General features: G+C 44.2%; 2 protein-coding genes across 4 annotated transcripts; both read left to right on the plus strand.

The window, feature by feature from the left end:
- The first annotated feature begins 47 nt into the window (after positions 1-47).
- LOC120909358 (zinc finger protein 70-like) lies at positions 48-20,428 on the plus strand. 3 transcript variants are annotated; one of them, XM_040321109.1, is made up of 5 exons: positions 48-241; positions 16,474-16,622; positions 16,854-17,036; positions 17,123-17,243; positions 18,626-20,428. In XM_040321109.1, exons 2-5 carry the CDS (start codon positions 16,539-16,541, stop codon positions 20,335-20,337), a joined length of 2,100 nt encoding a protein of 699 aa, XP_040177043.1. In that variant the 5' UTR covers positions 48-241; positions 16,474-16,538; the 3' UTR covers positions 20,338-20,428. The 3 variants fall into 3 exon arrangements, with proteins under 3 accessions (XP_040177043.1, XP_040177044.1, XP_040177045.1); XM_040321110.1 differs by having other exon boundaries at positions 48-232; XM_040321111.1 differs by lacking the exon at positions 48-241 and adding an exon at positions 11,242-11,462.
- Positions 6,267-7,643, plus strand: LOC120910489 (oocyte zinc finger protein XlCOF7.1-like). Its single transcript, XM_040322246.1, has one exon. It carries the CDS (start codon positions 6,267-6,269, stop codon positions 7,641-7,643), a length of 1,377 nt encoding a protein of 458 aa, XP_040178180.1.
- Positions 20,429-20,738: the final 310 nt, after the last annotated feature.

Below are 20,738 nucleotides of genomic sequence, written 5' to 3' on the forward strand. Positions count from 1 at the left end.
GTGACGTCACCACGCTAGAGCACAAGCCTTTCTGCGTACAGAAACCGTACAAAGCGTGTCTGCAGGGTGAGTTAAGAGGCGGCCATTTTGTCGGAGCCCCGTGAGCCAGCCTGAGGTGATTAGCGGCTGAAACAAGAGTCCAGGTGACGGAAGTCTCTCCTAAATGTCCTCCGTGTTACTAGAAGTGGAAATAAATCGCTTTTGTGATGCTGAATAGATTCGCCAGGAAGAGGTAATAAGGGTGAGGAGACATTGTGATGTTTTTTTTTTATCATTATTGCTGCTGATCTTATTATTAATGTAGAATCAACCAATAATGAAGGCGATGCGACGCATTGTTCGCAAATTGTCATCATTTTTGTTTTGTTCGCGATAACGAAGGCATATGTGATCAATACATGAGGAAAAAAAATGTTCAGCGTGCGAGAAATGCGCGTCCGCCCCGCGTCAGAGAAGGAACAATCACCAGAACTTTCCCCTTCCGCCATTGGGTGAGAGTCGCGGCGGGGGGGTGCTCCATACATCACGGGTAACACTCTATTAGATATGGCGCGATCGTATGTACGTAAATTAAATATAGGAGTTTGTTTTTTTGGGGGGGTTTATATGAAAGGGTTAAATCTCCTACCATGATTTTTTTTTGTTTTTTTGTGTAAATTTATGTTATGTTTTTTCTCCCTTTTTTTTTTTTTTTTTTAATTTGTTATAAAAATAAATCTAATTAGAAAAAAAGTCACTTTATTACATCAGTGGCTTACGTGTTTCGTCAATAAGTCTTAATCATAGGCTAGGATTAACCATTTACCCCCTTCATGACTAGGCCATTTTTAGCGATACGGAACTGTGTAACTTTAACTGACAATTGCGCGGTCGTGCGCCGCTGTATGCAAATAAAACTGATGTCCTTTTTTCCCACACAAATGGAGCTTTCTTTTGGTGGTATTTGATCACCTCTGCGGTTTTTGCACTATAAACAAAAAAATACAGACAATTTTGAAAAAAACACAATGGCCCGGATTCACATACATCCGCGCATATTTATTTCGCCGTAGCGTATCTAATATACGCTACGCCGACGCAGCGCACAGAGGCAAGCACTGGATTCATAAAGCACTTGCTCCAACTCGCTCTTAAAGATACGCTGGGTTTCCTCGGCGTAAGCCGGCGTAGGTGGATGTGGGCGTGAGCCATGCTAATGAGGCGTGACCCCATGCAAATGATGGGCCAAGCGCCATAGAAGTACTTTAAATGAAAGGTGCGTGCGCCGTCCCGTGGCCGCATCCCAGTGCGCATGCTCAGAATCACGTCGAAACAACTGCCTAAGATACGACGGATCACTGCCTACGACGTGAACGTAACCTACGCCCAGCCCTATTCACGTACTACGTAAACAACGTAAAATACGACGGCTGTGTTCCCTGGTCCATACCTTAGCATGAGTTGTGCCTCATATATGGGGAATAACTTTACGCCGGACGTACGACTTACGCAAAATATATGCGCCGGGCACAAGTACGTTCGTGAATCGGTGTATCTCCCTCATTTGCATATGTGCATAGAAAATCAATAGGAGCGGCAAATGCATCCAGCGTAAATATGCGCCCACGATATATAGACAAGTTACGTCGGTCGGAAGAAGCCCATTTTCTAGTTTTGTGGGCACGGCGCATAGATACAACGGCGCATATTTACACTTACGCGGCGTATCTCGAGATACGTCGGCGTAAGTGCTTTGTGAATCTGGGCCAATATTTTTTGTCTGCTATAAAACACATACAATGGAAAAAAACGTAAAAAAAAAATCGAATTTCTTCATCAATTTCGGCCAATATGTATTCTGCAACATATTTTTGGTAAAACAAATCCCAATTAGCGCATATTGATTGGTTTATGGGAACGTTATAGCATCTACAAACTATTGTATACATTTATGGTGGCGATCAGCGATTCATAGCGGGACTGCGATATTGCAGCAGACAATCAGACACTAACTGACACTTCGTGGGAATCAGTGGCCCGGATTCAGAGAGCAATTGCGCCTGCGTAACCATAGTTACGCAGCGCAATTGCTGACTTGCTCCGGCGTTACGAATGCTCCTGATTCAGGAACATCGTAACGCCGACTGCAGCCTAAAATCTGCCTGGCATAAGGCTCTTATGCCACGCAGATTTTAGGCTGCATTCTTGCGATGACCGCTAGAGGGGCGCTCCCATTGTGATCAGTGTATAGTATGCAAATTGCATACTAACACCGATTCACAATGTTGCGCGGGCCCTGCGTACGCAAGTTACGGAGTTTCCGTACGGCGTGTTTAGCGTAAGGCTGCCCCTTCTAATAGTAGGGGCAGCCAATGCTAAAGTATACCCGCCGTTCCCGCGTCGTGAAATTTGAATTTCATGTCGTTTGCGTAAGTGATTCGTGAATGGCGCTGGACGCCATTCACGTTCACTTTGAAGCAAATGACGTCCTTGCGACGTCATTTGCCGCAATGCACGTCGGGAAAGTTTCCCGACGGCGCATGCGCTTTACGATCGGCGCGGGAACGCGCCTAATTTAAATGATTCCCGCCCCCTGCGGGATCATTTAAATTGCGCGCGCTTACGCCAGGCAATTTTGCCAGCGCGCCCTCGCAATTTACGGAGCTACTGCTCCGTGAATCGAGGGCAGCGGCGCAAATTTGCGGGGGCGCAGGGCAAAATCGTTGCCCTGTGCCTCCGTAATTTATGCGCAAATCTTACTGAATCCGGGCCAGTGACACTAATACAGTTATCAGTGCTAAAAATATACACTGTCACTGTACTAATGACACTGGCTGGGAAGGAGGTTAAACACCAGGGGAGATCAAAGGGTTACATGTGTGCCTAGCCAGTGTTTTTTTGTACTGTATGTGCTGCTTTTACTAGGGGAAGAGATGGATTTTAGTCCCTGCTTTGCAGGGAAACAAAATCCATCCCTTCCCCTTTGTCAGAATGGAGATCTGCCTTGTTTAAATGGGCAGAGCTTCGTTCTAATGCCGTGTACACACGACCGTTTTCCCGACGAGAAAAATGGGCATTAAAAATGTAGAACATGCTCTATTTTGTCTCGTCGTCTTTCACGTCGTGAAAAACAGTCGTGTGTACGACGGGGAAAAAAAAAACGCATGCTTAGAAGCAAGTTATGAGAAGGAAAATTTGCATAATCAGCCCAAAGGGTGGCGCCATTTGAATGGAACTTCCCCTTTATAGCGCCGTCGTACGTGTTGTACGTCACCGCGCTTTGCTCAAGCATTTTTTTTTCACGATCGTGTGTAGGCAAGGCAGGCTTGAGAGGAATCACATCGAGAAACACTGTGGCCCAGATTCAGAAAGATTAGCGTATCTTTCTGCGGGCGTAGCGCATCTCATATGCGCTACGCCGCCGTAACTCAGTCAGGCGAGTAGTGTATTCTGAAAGATCTTACGCCCGAAGTTACGGCGGCGTAGCGTATATGGGCGGGCGTAAGCCCGCCTAATTCAAATGTGGATGATGTGGGCGTGTTTTATTTAAATTACTTGTGACCCCACGTAATTGACGTTTATTACGAACGGCGCATGCGCCGTCCGTGAACGTTTCCAAGTGCGCATGCTCCAAATTACGCCGCAAACTGTCAATGCTTTCAAAGTGAACAGCCCTATTCGCGAGCGACTTACGCAAACGATGTAAAATACGATGCTGTTTGTACGTTTCCGACGTCCATACATAACATGACTTACCCCTGCTTTATAAGGGGTAACTCTACGCCGGAAAAAGCCTTACGTAAACGACGTAAAAAAAATGCGCCGGGCGTACGTAAGTTTGTGAATCGGCGTATCTACCTAATTTGCATATTCCTCGCGTAAATCTACGGAAGCGCCACCTAGCGGCCAGCGTAAATATGCAACTAAGATACGACGGCGTAAGAGGCTTACGCCAGTCGGATCTTAGCAAAATTCCGGCGTATCTTGTTTTCTGAATACAGAAAAAAGATACGCCGGCGCATCCTAGAAGTTACGCGGCGTATCAATAGATACGCCAGCGTAACTTCGTTCTGAATCCGGGCCTTTGTTTTTTTCCATAACATGAAAAACGGTCGTGTGTACGCGGCATAAGTCTCTGCCCGATGATCGGCGGGTGCCGGAAGACGTTGAGTGCCTGGCACTCGCAGATTGGCTTCTGCTGTGAATAATCACAGCAGAAGCGGCCCACTGGCGGCCCTGCTGGCGGAAGTGCAGTATACCGTATATATACATGATCCGGTGCAGAGCTGCTGCCCTGTAGCAGTAAAACTGCTATAGGGCGGTCAGCAAGTGGTTAGCGCTTATTTCCGAAACATGTCATAGCCACTGTACTTTGTATACTCCACTCCATGGGTCTTCAAACTATGGCCCTCCAGTTGTTCAGGAACTACAATTCCCATTGTAACAGAACGTCCCACACTCCGCTTGAGTGCTTCCGTCATATACCGCTTCCTATCAGTCTGGATATAGATATCAGATATTCCAGCTGCTCTCAAGCGCACAACCAGACGAAACTAGTTTGTCTGCTGAACATGGAACCAAGAATACAACCTTATATACAGTTTAAAGAGGGGGTAACCAGAACATAAATTGACATGAGCTAATTAACTAATCATTTACCCAGACTAGGCGACTCATAGATATGACCTTTCAGGGTAGACGTCACGTCTCCGCTCACCTGCTATACAATACACATTATCATAAGTGTAAACACAGGACATCTTCACACAATAGCTGGGTCGATTATGTGTGCCAACATATGAACATATGAATGAGTCACTCTTACAATTAACCCATTGAGTTCAGATTCAACAAACAGTAAATAGTTCTTTACAGATATCCTGGAATATATTGTGGATAATAATTACATAATAATCCCATCTCAGGTAGTCCAAGATATAATTTCTCAGTCATCCTATGCCCCTAGTGGACATTTTAGACATAAGAGGGTCCAGGGATGTCCCGGGTGAGTCTGTCACATTACACCCATCATCAGGCCCGTCGCTACAGGACAGGCAAAACAAACAATTGCTTGGGGCCCCGAGCTGGCCTGGGGCCCCCAACTTCCCCTTCCCAGGCTGTAGCGTGGCTGAGCTCCTCTTCCTTCCTCCTGGAGTCCTGTCAGTGCGGCCGGGTACCACGCGGTGTACAGGAGATTCAGTTTCCTGTTCCTGGGCAGACTGACAGCAAGTGCACGCTGAGTGCTCACTTCCTTTCAGAGGGGACTGGGGACCCATAATGATAGAACACCGGACCAAGAGGAGGAAAAGGGGCTCGGCCACGCTACAGCGACAGCCTACAGGGAAAAAGGGGAGGTGAGAATAGACAAACACATAGGGACTAGGGAGGGGGGGGAGTAAGAACATGGGAGTTAAAAATTAGTGTAGCGCTAACGTAGGCTTTGCGTGTGGGGGGGGGTGCTTGGGGGCCCCCATTTTGCTTGGTGTAACTCCAGACAGCTTCTCCAGTAATGAGGCGGACAGCTTCTGTAGTACAGCTTAGGCCCCGTACACACGACCGAGAAACTCGACGGGCAAAACGCATCGTTTTGCTCGTCGAGTTCCTTGTTCGGCTGTCAGAAAACTCGTCGAGACAAATTTTCCCATTGCCCAACGAGGAAATAGAGAACATGCTCTCTATTTGGCTTGACGAGTTTCCCGACTGGTTTATCTGCGAAAAGTGTACACACGACCGGTTTTCTCGTCAGAATACGTCTCCCATCGAGTTTCTTGCTGGATTCTGCCGAGAAAACCGGTCGTGTGTACGGGGCCTTAGATATGGATCTCCGCATATGGATGAATGCGTACTTTTCCTTTGCAAATGCTGAGGCACACGGGGGCAGGAGCTATGGCTCTTGACACAGAAAACTGTAACGTGTGGAAATTTGAGCTTGTTTTTAACTGTGTAGGTTCATCCCTCATATTTACGTCTTGTCACCGCCGTGTCTGTGTTTCCAGCAGATGTAATATCCGGAGAATGCCCCTCCTGTATTACTACACTGCCGGATTGTGGGGAAAAAAAGAGAGTTGCTATCTCCAGCTTGGCAAATGTTCCTCACGAAAGATCCAAGTATGACCCATACTCCAGGGAACATCGACACGGCCACGACTACGTGTCAAGAGGAAGAAGAATGGCTCCCAAGATGTGACATCTCCACACCACCAGATCACACACGATTCATATAGTTTTCGGCTAAGGAGGAAGAAGAACCGCTCCTATGCTCTCATGTCCCCATAACCCCATGTGATATGCAGTCTACATCTACCCATGTGAAGGAGGAGCCCCTCTCAGCTTCAAAACATCTCTTGGACTTTGACATCTTCACACCTCATGCACATTGTTTTTCTGTATCTATTAAAGAGGAACCTCTCTCTGCTGAACAAATTCCCTCCTGCACCTCCACGCCCACACCTCACACACAGTCAACATCTACTGATGGTAAAGGTGAATCCTTCCCAGCTGAGGAACATATCCCAAAGCCTAATATCTACAAAATGGCACATCATACACAATCTCCATCTACTTATATTAAGGAAGAACCTCTCTCAGCTAAAGCTGATCCCCCACACACTAACCACTCTACAACCTCAAATGGAGTCCAACCTGCATCCAAAAGTAAAGTGGACATCACATACTCTAACCTCTCCACCCCATCAGGCCCAGTACAATTTACAACTGTGTGTATCAAGGAGGAAACCTGTTCTTCGGATGAAGAACATTTAATTTGTTCTGACACCTCTCACATCCAACACTCTTCAAATTATAGTCCTTTTTCGGAAGAGCCATTTTCCAGAGGGTTGGAAGAGCAAGATGCTCCTCAGCCGGAAGGCGTTGCCTCATGTATATCCAGGACTGGAGATTATGATGCCCAACCATCAAGGGAAAAGGTCTTCTTCTGTTATGAATGTGACAGTTGCTTTAACTCCAAGTCTGAACTGGTTAGACACCAGCGTGGCCACACCGGTCAGAAGGCTTATTCCTGTCCAGAATGCGGGAAAGGTTTTACAACAAGCTTATACCTCATGAAACATCGTAGGATACACTCGGGGGACAAGTCATTCGTTTGCTCTGAGTGTGGGAAATCTTTTACCCATAAAGCTGATCTTGTGATCCATGGTCGCACCCACACCGGAGAAAAGCCCTTTTCATGTTCGGAGTGCAGGAAACGTTTTATTAGCCAATCGTATCTGATAAAGCACCAGAGAAGCCACACGGGAGATAAGCAGTACTCTTGTTCAGAGTGTGGAAAGTCCTTTGGTACCAACACCTACCTCATTATCCACCAACGAATTCACACAGGGGAGAAGCCATTTTCTTGCCCCGAGTGCGAAAAATGTTTCATCAGCGATTCCTACCTCAGCCGACACATGAGAGTCCACACAGGAGAGAAGCCATTTTCATGTGCCCAATGTGGCAAGCGCTTCGCCAGCAACTCTCAGTTGTGCAACCACCGAAAGAGCCACTCTGGGGAACGGCCTTACTTTTGCTTGGAGTGTGGCAAAGGTTTTACTTGGCGAGCAAAACTCGTTCGACATCAGAAGATTCATGCAGGGGGAGGAAATGCAGTTGGCGAGCCAGAGGCAAGGAACATTTCTGATGAAGAGCATGACAGGTTGGCTGTCTGAACTTCTCAAACCAAAAGAATCTGAGACTTAAAGGAAATAGACTTGTTGACCCTAGCAGCCAATTCCCTTCTTTATTTCATTTCAGAATATTCCCATTTGTTTCTAGTCACTCCCAGTTCTATAAGCACCACAAAGTAGTTATCCTATTTTTTCCTAAAAAATTGTTGGCGAGCCAGACAGGTTATGGAAGGATTTAGAAAATTGGAGAACTTTATGGCCTTTTGGGTTTAGAAAGAATTTTAGAGGGCAATCTTGTTTTACAAGTCATTTACAACTGAGTAAGCTGGAAAACAATAAAGTGAATCTATTGCCAAAACTTTTTTTCGTTTTAAATTAGGGGTGTCAAACTCATTTTCATAGCGGGCCGCATCAGCATTATGGTTGCCCTCAAAGGGCCAGTTGTATCTGTAGGATTAGATGTCTAAAGCACCCTACCCCCCTTACATCAGCTGTCAAGAGCTCAGGTTTTACATTTCCACATTCATACACCATACCCATCCTCCATCTACTCATATTCAGAACAAGCCTTTCTCATTTGATGAACATCTCTACAACCATACATCATACCCATTCTCCATCTACTTCTAATCAGTAAAAGCCTCCAGCTGAAGAACATCTCCACATTCATACGCCATAGGCCCCGTACACACGACCGAGTTTCTCGGCAGAATTCAGCCAGAAACTCGATCGGAGCTGTATTCTGCCGAGAAACCCGGTCGTGTGTACACTTTTGGCCGAGGAAACTGACGAGGAACTCGTCGGGCCAAATAGAGAACATGTTCTCTATTTCCTCGTTAGTCAATGAGGAAACTTGGCTGGCCGAGATCCTCGGCGGCTTCACAAGGAACGATGTGTTTTGCCCGTCGAGTTTCTCGGACGTGTGTACGGGGCCTAACCCATCCTCCATCTACTCATGTTCAGAACAAGCCTTTCTCATTTGATGAACATCTCTACATCCATACATCATACCTATTCTCCATCTACTTATATTGAGAACAAGCCTCCCTCAGCTGAAGAACATCTCCACATCCGTACACCATACCCATCCTTTACCTACTCATATTCAGAACAGGCCTTTCTCATTGAAGGAACATCTCTACATCCGTACCTCATCATACCCACTCTCCATCTACTTATATTCACAACAAGCCTCTCTCAGCTGAAGAACATCTCTACATTCGTACACCATAACCATCCTCGATCTACTCATATTCACAACAAGCCTCTCTCATTTGAGGAACATCTCTACATCCATACATCATACCCAGCCTCCATCATTCACAACAAGAGTTTCTCACCTGAAGAAGTTCTCCACAATCCCGACATGTCCACAGCTTTACATTATACCTGGACTGTATCTATTAAAATTAAGAATTAAAAGCTCTCAGTTGTAGAACATCCTCACATTCATGCATCATACCCAGGAAACATCTACTCATATTAGAACAGCATGTTCCTAGATGAAAAACAATATCTATGATCCAAGTGGACAGTCCATGCAAGCCTGATGGAACAAGAATGTCATAAATGCTATATACAGAATTGGTGACCTCACTGCCCTACCAGGCTATTTCGTTCACTAAAACTATAGTATTATTCTACTGATATACGGCTTTCCTGATTCTGCCTTTCCCCTTCCCAGCAACACACTATTGACATTTTGAGTCTTCATGATTGAAAGACGTAAAATCCAATAAATGGAAGGGGCAAGTCAGATATAGTTAAGCTAGGTAGGAAATACCTAGATGATGCATGATGTCCTACAGCCAGGAAATGAGGCAGGCTGCAGTTTCCAATGCACACTGAGAAAGAGAAGAGCCAGTGCAACTTTGTAAGAGGAGAATGGAGTTACCGCTCCAGGTGGGTATGCTGGACAATTAATAGCTTCTCAGGAGACCAGGAGTGCCGGCAATGCACAAAGCAAATTGTAAAGGCTAGAAGAATGGACAGCCGCACTTCCAAAAAACCCTTGGGTTGTCTTTATTTAAAAAAAGATGGCAAATGCACTACAAAGTACAGCAAAACAGTGGAGATAGCATCCTACGCGTTTCACACTGCGGTCAGTGCTTAATCATGGCTAACCTGAAGGTAAGGCCACACTTCATCGGCAAGTCAGGTCTTATACTTACCTGCTCTGTTTAATGGTTTTGCATAGAGCAGTCCCGATCCTCCTCTTCTCGGGTCTCCTGCTGGAACTCTGGGCTCTTCCCCCTGCTGATTGCCCCATAGCAAGCCGCTTGCTCACTCCTGATCCACCATGTATGAGACACACGAGAGTGTGGCTCAGTCCTTCTGCCTTTAGAATCACTTTAACAAAGGACCAAACCTATGCTGATCTAGCTGCTACCAGAGATATCACTGGAGCCTCCACTGGCTTTACCAGAGTTGATAGTAGCTAGTTGTTGGAGATATTGCTTTGAATATTGGAGTAACACCTGAACCACCACTGGTCTACTGCTGTAATTACCTGCCACAGGGAAAGCCCAGGAACCTCTGAGTTATGGATGCTAATTTCCATTTGTTGTATGCAGAAGTTTGAGCTCCATGCAAAGACTGTTTCAAGAAGATGCTTGGTTTGGTATTCCTCCAAACCCTACCCCCCTTCCTTGAAATAAATTAAAGGTCTGGACTGCCCTTACTCCAAGAGGTATAGCAAATGTGAGTACAATGTACTATGCCTGGGGACAAAGTAAATCATAATTAGGGGGTCCAACTTGCACTTCGCACAACTTTATCCCTGACCTGTCTGGTGTCCCTTGGCATTTATGATGCTGTTTGTTCACTAAGGTTTTCTAACAAACCTCGGAGGGCCTCACAGAACAGCTGTAATTATGCTGAGAATAAATTACACACAGGTGGACTCTCTTTACCAATTAGGCGAGTTTTGAAGGCAATTTGCTCCACTAGATTTTAGTTAGGGGTATCAGAGTAAAGGGGGGCTGAATACAAATGCACGCCACACTTTTCACATATTTATTTGTAAAATAAATTTGAAAAACATTTATAATTTTCCCTCCACTTCACAATTATGTACCACTTTGTGTTGGTCTATCACATAAAATCCCAATAAAATACATTTCGGTTTTTGGTTGAAATCAGACAAAATGTGGAAAATTTTAAGGGGTATGAATACTTTTTCGAAGGCACTCTATATATGAACAAGTGAAGCCCCGTACACACGTAAGGTTAACCAGAGGACAACGGTCTGAAGGACCGTTGTCTTAGGTTAACCGATGAAGCTGACTGATAGTCCGTCACGCCTACACACCATAGGTTAAATAACCGATTGTGTCAGAACGCGGTGACGTAAAACACAACAACGTGCTGAAAAAAACGAAGTTCAATGCTTCCAATTTGATTCTGAGCATGCATGGGTTTTTTAACCGATGGTCGTGCCTACTAACGATCGGTTTTGACCTACCGGTTAGGAATCCATAGGTTAATTTTAAAGCAAGTTGGCTTTTTTTTAACCTATGGTTAAATAACCTATGGGGCCCACACACGATCGGTTTGGACCGATGAAAACGATCCTTCAGACCGTTGTCCTCTGGTTAACCTATCGCGTGTACGAGGCCTAAGAATACTAAAAGGACTACGGAAAACCTACAAGCAATGCCTGGTATGAACGCTAGGTGGCACCGATACTATTCTGTCGTCCTCCAGCAGTAGAAGAGCTCATCCTGCAGGGGAACACGCAACAAGACTGCTGAAACGCAAAGCCAGGAAGAGTTCACTTGCTAAACATCAACTTCCAGTTCATTCACATGCAGCTGGATAGAAAGGAGAGCTATTACTGCAGATGGAGCTGCTATAGGCCCGGTATTATTTTACTATATACACTATTTCCTTTACATACTGTATATGCATAGTATCTTTGCTGCTGATCCTTTGCACATAACCATTGCACACAAGATTTCGCAATGCCTATTTTTTAAATTTTTGTCTTTTAAAGAGCAATTCCAGAAAACCAATGAAAGCACTAACTTAGCTTCTATACAGAAAATGTACTGGGCCAAAGACATGAGGTTTACTCTTAGTCTATCTACCCTAATCTGAGATGTTTGTTGTGTTCCACAACAGCAAGAATCCTCACAGGGTCGTGAGAACTGTACTTCCTGCATGGTGGAATTTCCTCTTTCCCGTCCTGGTGTTCCATCATTCACTTTCAGGCCCCGTACACACGACCGAGTTTCTCGGCAGAATTCAGCCAAAAACCCGATGGGAGCCGTATTCTGCCGAGAAAACTGGTCGTGTGTACACTTTTGGCTGAGGAAACCGACGAGAAACTCGGGATCCTCGGCGGCTTCACAAGGAACTCGACGAGCAAAACGATGTGTTTTGCTCGTCGAGTTTCTCGGACGTGTGTACGGGGCCTCAGACTTTGAAAGCAGGTTTGAAACTTATTGGCTGCTGGGAAAATTGTCTTAGTACTGACTTAATTTTAACATTAGGCTGTGGGCATTTCACAAGTGCTCCAGGAGGTGGGCAGAACCAGGAGATTACCAGTATCTACTGAAATATCAGTACGAGGAGTATAATTGTTTAAGTGGTTAAATTCTACTTTCCATCCATGTGGTGTTCAATAGGGTTCCAAGATCCATAGATGATCCTACAGGTCGGGTCCATTCAGAGGTACCCAAAGATAAACAAGGTTTACAAGGTATAACTCAATTGAGAAGAATGCCATGGCATCAAGAATCCATAGAGCACCTCACAGGGTCACGGGGAGAGTACTTCCTGCATTGTTGAATTTTGTTACTTGTTCTGGTGTATCACAATCACATTTAGACTTTTAAAGGCATGTCCGAATCTTATTGGCTGCTGTAAAAAAACTTCTTAGTACTGGCATTTTTTTTAACATCGGGCCTTTCACAATTGCTCCATTGGGTGGGCAGACCCGGGAGCTTTCAAGTACGCAAAAGAAACTGGAAGATCCGCAGTTGAATTCTACTTTCCTTAAATGTGGTGTTCACTGAAGCTCCATGATCCATAGATGATCCTACAACGCAGGTTCTTTGCGAAGAACCCAAAGATAAACAAGGTTTACTAGGTATAACTCAATTGAGGAAAATGCCACTGCACCAAAAATCCGGAGAGCTCCTCACAGGGTCATGGGGAGTGTACTTCGCGTATAGTTGAATTTTGTTTCTTATTTTCGTAACCAATCACATTTATACCTTTTTAAGGTAGGTTTGAATCTTATTGGCTGCTGTAAAAAAAATTTAGTACTGATTTTTTTTTTAACAACGAGTTTGGGGCCTTTTATAATTGCTCCATCAGATGGGCAGACCCGGGAACTTTCAAGTACCTACAAGAAACTGGAAGATCACTTCTAGGAGGATAATCTTTTCAGCAGATGCATTTTTGTTTCCTTCCATGTGGTGTTCACTGAAGATCCAAGATCCATAAATTACCCATTGCTCCATTAGGTGGGCAGACCCGGGAACTTTCAAGTACGCACAAGAAACTGGAAGTTCCGCAGTTGAATTCTTTCCTTCATGTGGTGTTCATTGAAGCTACAAGATCCATAGATGATCCTACAGCGCAGGTTCTTTGTGAGGAACCCAAAGATAAACAAGGTTTACTAGGTATAACTCAATTGAGGAAAATGCCACTGCACCAAAAATCCGGAGAGCTCCTCACAGGGTCATGGGGAGTGTACTTCCCGTATAGTTAAAAAAAATTCTTGTCCTGTGTATTACCAATCATATTTAGACTTTTAGGGTAGGTTTGAATCTTATTGGCTGCTTGAAAAATGTTTTAGTACTGACATTTTTTTAACAACGAGTTTGGGGCCTTTTATAATTGCTCCTTCAGATGGGCAGACCCGGGAACGTTCAAGTACCTAGAAGAAACTGGAAGATCACTTCTAGGAGGATAATCTTTTCAGCAGATGCATTTTTGTTTCCTTCCATGTGGTGTTCACTGAAGATCCAAGATCCATAAATTACCCATTGCTCCATTAGGTGGGCAGACCCGGGAACTTTCAAGTACTCACAAGAAACTGGAAGATCCGCAGTTTAATTCAAATTTCCTTCCATGTGGTGTTCACTGAAGATCCAAGATCCATAGATGATCCTACAGCGCAGGTTCTTTGCGAGGAACCCAAAGATAAACAAGGTTTACTAGGTATAACTCAATTGAGGAAAATGCCACTGCACCAAAAATCCAGAGAGCTCCTCACAGGGCCATGGGGAGTGTACTTCCCGTATAGTTGAATTTTGTGTCTTGTCCTGGTGTTTTACCAATCACATTTAGACTTTTAAGGTAGGTTTGAATCTTATTGGCTGCTGGGAAAAATGTCTTAGTACTGAATTTTTTTTTTAACAACGAGTTTGGGGCCTTTTATGATTGCTCCATCAGATGGGCAGACCCGGGGAAATTTCAAGTACCTACAAGAAACTGGAAGATCACTTCTAGGAGGATAATATATATTCAACAGATGAATTTTTGTTTCCTTCCATGTGGTGTTCACTGAAGCTCCAAGATCCTTAAATGATCCTACAGCTCAGGTCCTTTGAGAGGAACCCAAATATAAACAAGGTATACTAGGTATAACTCAACTGAGTAGAATGCCACTGCACCAAGAATCCAGATTGCACTTCACAGGGTCATGGGGATTGTACTTCCCGTATACTGTAGTTGAATTTTATTTTGTGCCCTGGTGTATCGCCATTAACATTTAGACTTTTAAGGTAGGTTTTAATCTTATTGGCTGCTGGGAAAAACGTGTTAGTGCTGAATTTTTTTTTAACAATTGGTTTGGGGCCTTTAATTACTGCTCCATGAGGTCGGCAGACCATGGCACTTTTAAGTACCTACAAGAAACTAAAAGATCACTTCTAGGAGGATAATCTTTTCAGTGATTAAATTCTACTTTCCTTCCATGTGGTGTTCACTGAAGCTCCAAGATCCATAGATGATCTCAGGTCCGTTGGGAGGATGCACAAGGTATATATACTAAACATAACTCAACTGAAGAAAGTTACGTGGGAGCTCCTGACAAATCTCTAACTTTGTGTGCTCTTATGCCACGCGTACACACGGTCGGAATTTCCAACAAGAAAAGTTCGATGTGAGCTTTTGATCGGAAATTCCGACCGTGTGTAGGCTCTATCAGACTTTTTCTGTCGGAATTTCCGACAACAAAAATTTGAGAGATGGTTCTCGAATTTTTCGACAAGGAAAGTTCCGACAAGAAATTCAGATCGTCTGCATGCAATTCCGACGCATTTAAAAAACACACATGCTCAGAATCAAGCAGATAAGCCAAACTGCCTATTGAACTTCATTGAACTCGGCTCGTTGTACGTCTTGTATGTCACCACATTCTTGACGATCGGAATTTTGTGTGACCGTGTGTATGCAACACAAGTTTGAGCCAACATTCCGTCTGAAAAAAATCCACGGTTTTCTTGTCGGAATTTCCGTTCGTGTGTGCGGCATTAGGGTGCTAACCTAATTAAGAAACAGTCTTGTGGGTGGAGTTTGACAGTCCTTGGTTGAGTTTTAGTACCTCTGGAGCATGACCTCTTTAGTATGGAATCTCATCTAGCAATGCTTACAAAATTTGGACTTTGGGAACCAAGCAAATGGTGCAACCAACAGCTGAATTAAAAAAAAAATGTTCATGTATTAAACATATAGAGAAGATAATGTGATATATTTATTGTTGTAATGGAATGGCCCGTGATACCCAGAGACTTTTGAAGGATGCGGGGTACTCCTGTGCCAGCTTCACTAATGACTCTTGGGTCTAGGGTCATCCTATGTCCAATAGGGGCATAGGATGACTGAGAAATTATATCATGAATTACATGATATGGGACAGAAATGATAATTCATGTATTGCAGGATATCTTGAAATATTACAAGTTGTTAATTCTGACCACAACAGGTCAATAGGAGAGTGTCTCCTTCAATGTGGAACATAGACTGTTGAGATGTTAATTGATGTTAATCACCTCCAGCTACCTGGCTGTAGTGTGGAAAGCTTGCTGTGATTGCATTCTATTGTCTATTGTGTTATTTAAAGCGGGAGTTCACCCTAAAAAAAAATTTAACATTAGATTTATGCTCATTTTGTCAAGGGGAATCGGGTCGTTTTTTTTAAATCGAAGCAGTACTAACCGTTTTAGAGAGCGATCTTCTCCGCCGCTTCCGGGTATGGTCTTCGGGACTGGGCGTTCCTATTTGATTGACAGGCTTCAGACGGTCGCATACATCGCGTCACGAGTAGCTGAAAGAAGCCGAACGTCGGTGCGGCTCTATACGGCGCCTGCGCACCGACGTTTGGCTACTTTCGGAAAATCGTGACGCGATGTATGCGACCATCGGAAGCCTGTCAATCAAATAGGAACGCCCAGTCCCGCAGCCCATACCCCGTAAGCGGCGGAGAAGATCGCTCTCTAAAACGGTAAGTACTGCTTCGATTTAAAAAAAACTACCCGATTCCCCTTGACAAAATGAGCATCAATCTAATGTTAAAAATTAAGTTTTCGGGTGAACCTCCACTTTAAGCCTGGCTCCTAAGATATTTCATTCGTTTGGAACCAGAGAACAGAGCTTGTGTCTCGTTATTCTGGGGGGAAATCCATATGGATCGTGTCTGCTGGATTGTGGAGTGTCGGATAAGCTGTCTTGGGTTGGTGGAATGGAATATCGTAAACGGTGTTAACCCCTGACCGTTACAATTGTCATCACTACAGGATGAGAAAACACTATAAGAAATATTTTGTTATAACGCCTAAATTATTGTTTGATATTTGATTCTTCACAAAAAGTGGACTGTTGGCCTTTCTTATGATATAATTCTTCTCTTGGTTTCTAGATGGAGCTCTAAAGTAACCTTTGAGTGAAAGCAGATTATACAGGAAAAAAATCCTTTTGATATATATGAGCATGGATGATGGCAAAAATAAGATCACTGAAAGAATAATAAAGCTAACTCTGAAAATTCTCCATCTGCTATTTGAAGAGGTGAGGGGGATTCCGGGTGGGTCACATGACATTAATTTTATCCACCAATAATAAAACAAGTAGCTGACCGTAGAGGTGAGGAGGAGTCAGAGGGTCATATGACAAAACGCTTATCTCTTCTAATAATGCACCGACTTGACCGGAGAGGCTAGGAGACTTCTAGAAAGGTCACGTGACATGGCTGAAGAGATGGGGGATCTGTATTATTAATATGCATCTCTCAATTTCTAGGATTATATCATTATGAAGAAATCTGGTGATCAATTAAAAGTTAGCAGCCATTCCCATGTGTTACAAGGATGCAACAAAAGCCTCAACATGGAGTCCCCGTCTTACTTCAGTACATCTGAGAAAAACAACTACAACAAGATTCAAGAAGTCACCAACAAGATCACGGAGCTGCTGACAGGAGAGGTGAGCGGTGCCGGGAATTATGGGACATTATCCAGTAACAGACAAGGGATGTGTCTGGATGCTGATTATATCATTGTGTGTGTCAGGTTCCTATAAGGTGTCAGGATGTCACTGTTTACTTCGCCTTGGAGGAGTGGGAGTATTTAAGTAGACACAACCATCTGTATCGCCATATGATGGAGAATCAACAGCCCTTCTCATCACCAGGTAAGGGTGCTTTTAAAAACTTTGACTAAATGATAAACAGCGCCTGCCCGGAGGGCCTGGCCATTGTACTTCTTCACTCTCCTCTCCACTATCCCTTTCCCCCACTTTATTAGCCTATGTTTGTCACGTTTTTTTTGTCTTTTTTTGTTTGTGCATGTCATTTGTTCACTGTGTGATTAGTAGGGTGCCGGTCCTCGGGCCAGCCCTGAACGTCTCGGGAGTGGGTGGACATGGCCTTCTGGCTTAGTTCACCTGCTCTCATGGGTTCTCCCTTCGGGGGAGCCCCAACTAGTACTGGGAGGGTTCTGTTTCGGCAGATCCTCCAAGGAAGTTGGGTCCGTGTCAGCTTCGGCTGCTCGGACCACTGTACCTCAGTCCCTGTCTGGAGCCTAACGCCCCGGGGGATCAGGGTTTGGGTCCTTTTTCACAGGAGGACCACTTGACGTTGCACCCGTCTGCACGTTTTTGTGAACACTCTCTATGTATGCGCACATTTTTTCTGCACCAGGTGGAGTTTTTTGGGTGTGTTTCACACGCCATAGGCTTTTAAAAAAAATAAAAACAGTCCTTCTCATCACCAGGTAAGGGTGCTTTTAAAAACTTTAACTAAATGATAAACAGCGCCTGCCCGATTAAGGTTGTATGGCTTCCCCACACAGCCATGGTCTTATCTGACCTCACCCTGGACAAGCCTCCAAACACAAGTGTACCACACAAGAAACCGGATTACAGCAATGTCCTAGCTTAGTGATGCTAGGAGTTATGCTATAAAGTACATCTATAATAGGGTTTGGCAAATGTGGTCTTTTAAAGGCTTTTACAAGGCAAGACAGTGGAATCAAATTGAAACCACACATCCTAATAAACTAGAGATTAGAAGGGGGGGGGGGGTAACAAACCTCTGGATTTTTAAGGTGTTATGTATAGAGACTGAAAAGTTCACTTACACAATATAAAAAAATTGAATTTGATTGCAAAGAAAAAAAACATGAGAACAATGTTTCATCCATATCAAAAATCACTTGTTCTCTAAAGGGGAAAAAATTACAGACACTACCGCTCAACATGTTTCGCTCGATAGAGTTTCCTCAGGAGATCCGGTGTGGCGTTTTATATGCTATAGACAACAAAGAGATTGGAATGAATACTCATGTTGGTTATTGTTGAAACAAACACATATTTATCAACATATTGGCATAAATTTTATATGCAGATATGAAAGAAATAGACTGGATAGTCTTCATACATCTGGTAGAGATTATTATTTTTCTAAGCCTCAGGAAGGGGTGGGGGTTTGCTTTTATGTTGAAGTGTTTTTTATTTTGGAAAATAAAAGAAAAAGGTGAAACTTAAATCTGTTCTTTACCTGATATTTTTAACAGATCCTAGAAGTCCAGGCAGCACATGCCAGTCCCCTATGTCATCACAATATGGTATGGATGAAGATTACGATCTTGTTATAACTGCTACAAACTACACCATAGTAGATAACCAAAATGTAGACCTTGCCAAAATGACAACTCTGTATGAAGGAGGATATTTCACACACTTTGAAAAGCAGACGGACACAAATTCTATGCATGGTACATCTAGAAATATTGAGAACTCCGCCTTGGGGATGGGTAAGTTGTATACCCCCCTTGTGGACCACACGTATGCCCTTACTAATGCAAAGGCAAGGGCACTATTGCAAAAACTAGGTTATCTGCCTTCCCTTAAATCGAATAGTTCTGTAGGTGGTACGGAAGGTTCAGCAGGAGATAATAACGAAGTACCTCTTTTGCGTGAAGAAGAACACCATACACAGTCTGATATTTCCTCCCACGTAGACTCTATGGAGTATACAACAGTTCGCATTAAAGACGATCCCTACATATGCAAAGAAGAAGATAATCTTCCATACGCTGGCTCTTCCACTTCTGAAGAGTGTTACCTGCACACCTCTACCCCTATTAAACAGGAAACCAATCCATGTCAAGAGTTTCCATCATATCCTAGCACATACACAACTATAGTACCCGTACAATATAACTCTGTCCACATCAAGGAAGAACCCATGTCAGGCGAGGAAGAGGTCCCTGCTGAAATTGAACTTTATGTCGACGGGACACACTGCCCATCCGACGTCTCAAAGAAACCTAAGAAGTCGAAACAGATCCATTCGAAAGATCGGCCACTCTCGTGTAACGAGTGCGGGAAGCATTTTAAGCAAAAATCGGGTCTTGGTAGGCACAGGAAAATTCATGCCGCAGCCGAGCGCTACACATGCCGTGACTGCGGCAAATGTTTCCTCAGCCTGATGAAACTTGAGGAGCATCAGAAGATTCACACTAAGGACAAACCGTACTCTTGTGACGAATGTGGAAAACATTTTAGCAAAGCATCAAACCTCTCCAATCACCAGAAAATCCACGCGACCAAGAATCCCTTCTCCTGCACGAAATGCGGCAAGCAGTTTGCCAGCAACTCCAATCTTCGACGGCATCAGAAGAAGCATGAAGGCGACATGGAAACCACAGAGTTTGCTCATTCGGAGGGAGGGGAGGGGTTCGCCAACAAGTGTGAACAGCACCCTGCCATTGAAAAGCCATATCAGTGCTCCGAATGTGGAAGGTGCTTCATCAAGAGAATCAATCTGGTTAAGCACCAGAGACTTCATACCAGGAAGAATCTCCACTATTGCCAAGAATGTGGGAGGTACTTCATGAGTAGAGCCTATCTTTTAAGACACATGGAGGGCCACAGCAAGAGGAGGAGGCCATGTTCATGCTCACTGTGTGGTAAGTATTTTCACAATAAATTAGGCTTGACCATACACCAGCGGATTCACAAAAGCGAAAGGCCAAGTACCACCTCAGAATGGCGCAAAAGCTTCATTCGTAAATTAGGCTTCGTGATACAGGAACGCAGTAATGTGGGCGAGAAGCCATGTACGTGTTCAGAGTGCGGGGAGAGGTTCGAAAAGAAGCTGCAACTACTTCGACACCAAAAAACGCACAAGGAGGAAAAACCTTTCGTTGGCCGTATGGCTGAAGGAGCTGAACATACCGACGAAGCAGATGTTGATGTAAAGCCAAATATCTTGAATTTGTGAAATAACAGAAGCTGGAAGGCCGCGTACACACGATCGGTCAAAACCGATGAAAACGGACTGAAGGTCTGTTTTCATCGGTCCAAACCGATCGTGTGTGGGCCCCATCGGATGGACTGATCGTGTGTACGCGGCCTAAGGGGTATATGTTTTTTAAAAAGTTATTGGACTTATGCCCCAAGCACTCAACCATCCCTCACAAACCATGACCATATTTTGCTTAAAGTGGAGGTTCACCCGAAAATCTTTTTTTAACATTAGATTGAGGCTCGTTTTGTCAAGGGGAATCGGGTGTTTTTTTTACAATCTAAGCAGTACTTACTAGGGTTGTCCCGATACCACTTTTTTAGGACAGAGTACAAGTACCGATACTTTTTTTCAAGTACTCGCCAATACCGAATACC

This window comes from Rana temporaria, chromosome 8 (assembly GCF_905171775.1).
Source record: "Rana temporaria chromosome 8, aRanTem1.1, whole genome shotgun sequence".
Classification (NCBI taxonomy): Eukaryota; Metazoa; Chordata; class Amphibia; order Anura; family Ranidae; genus Rana; species Rana temporaria.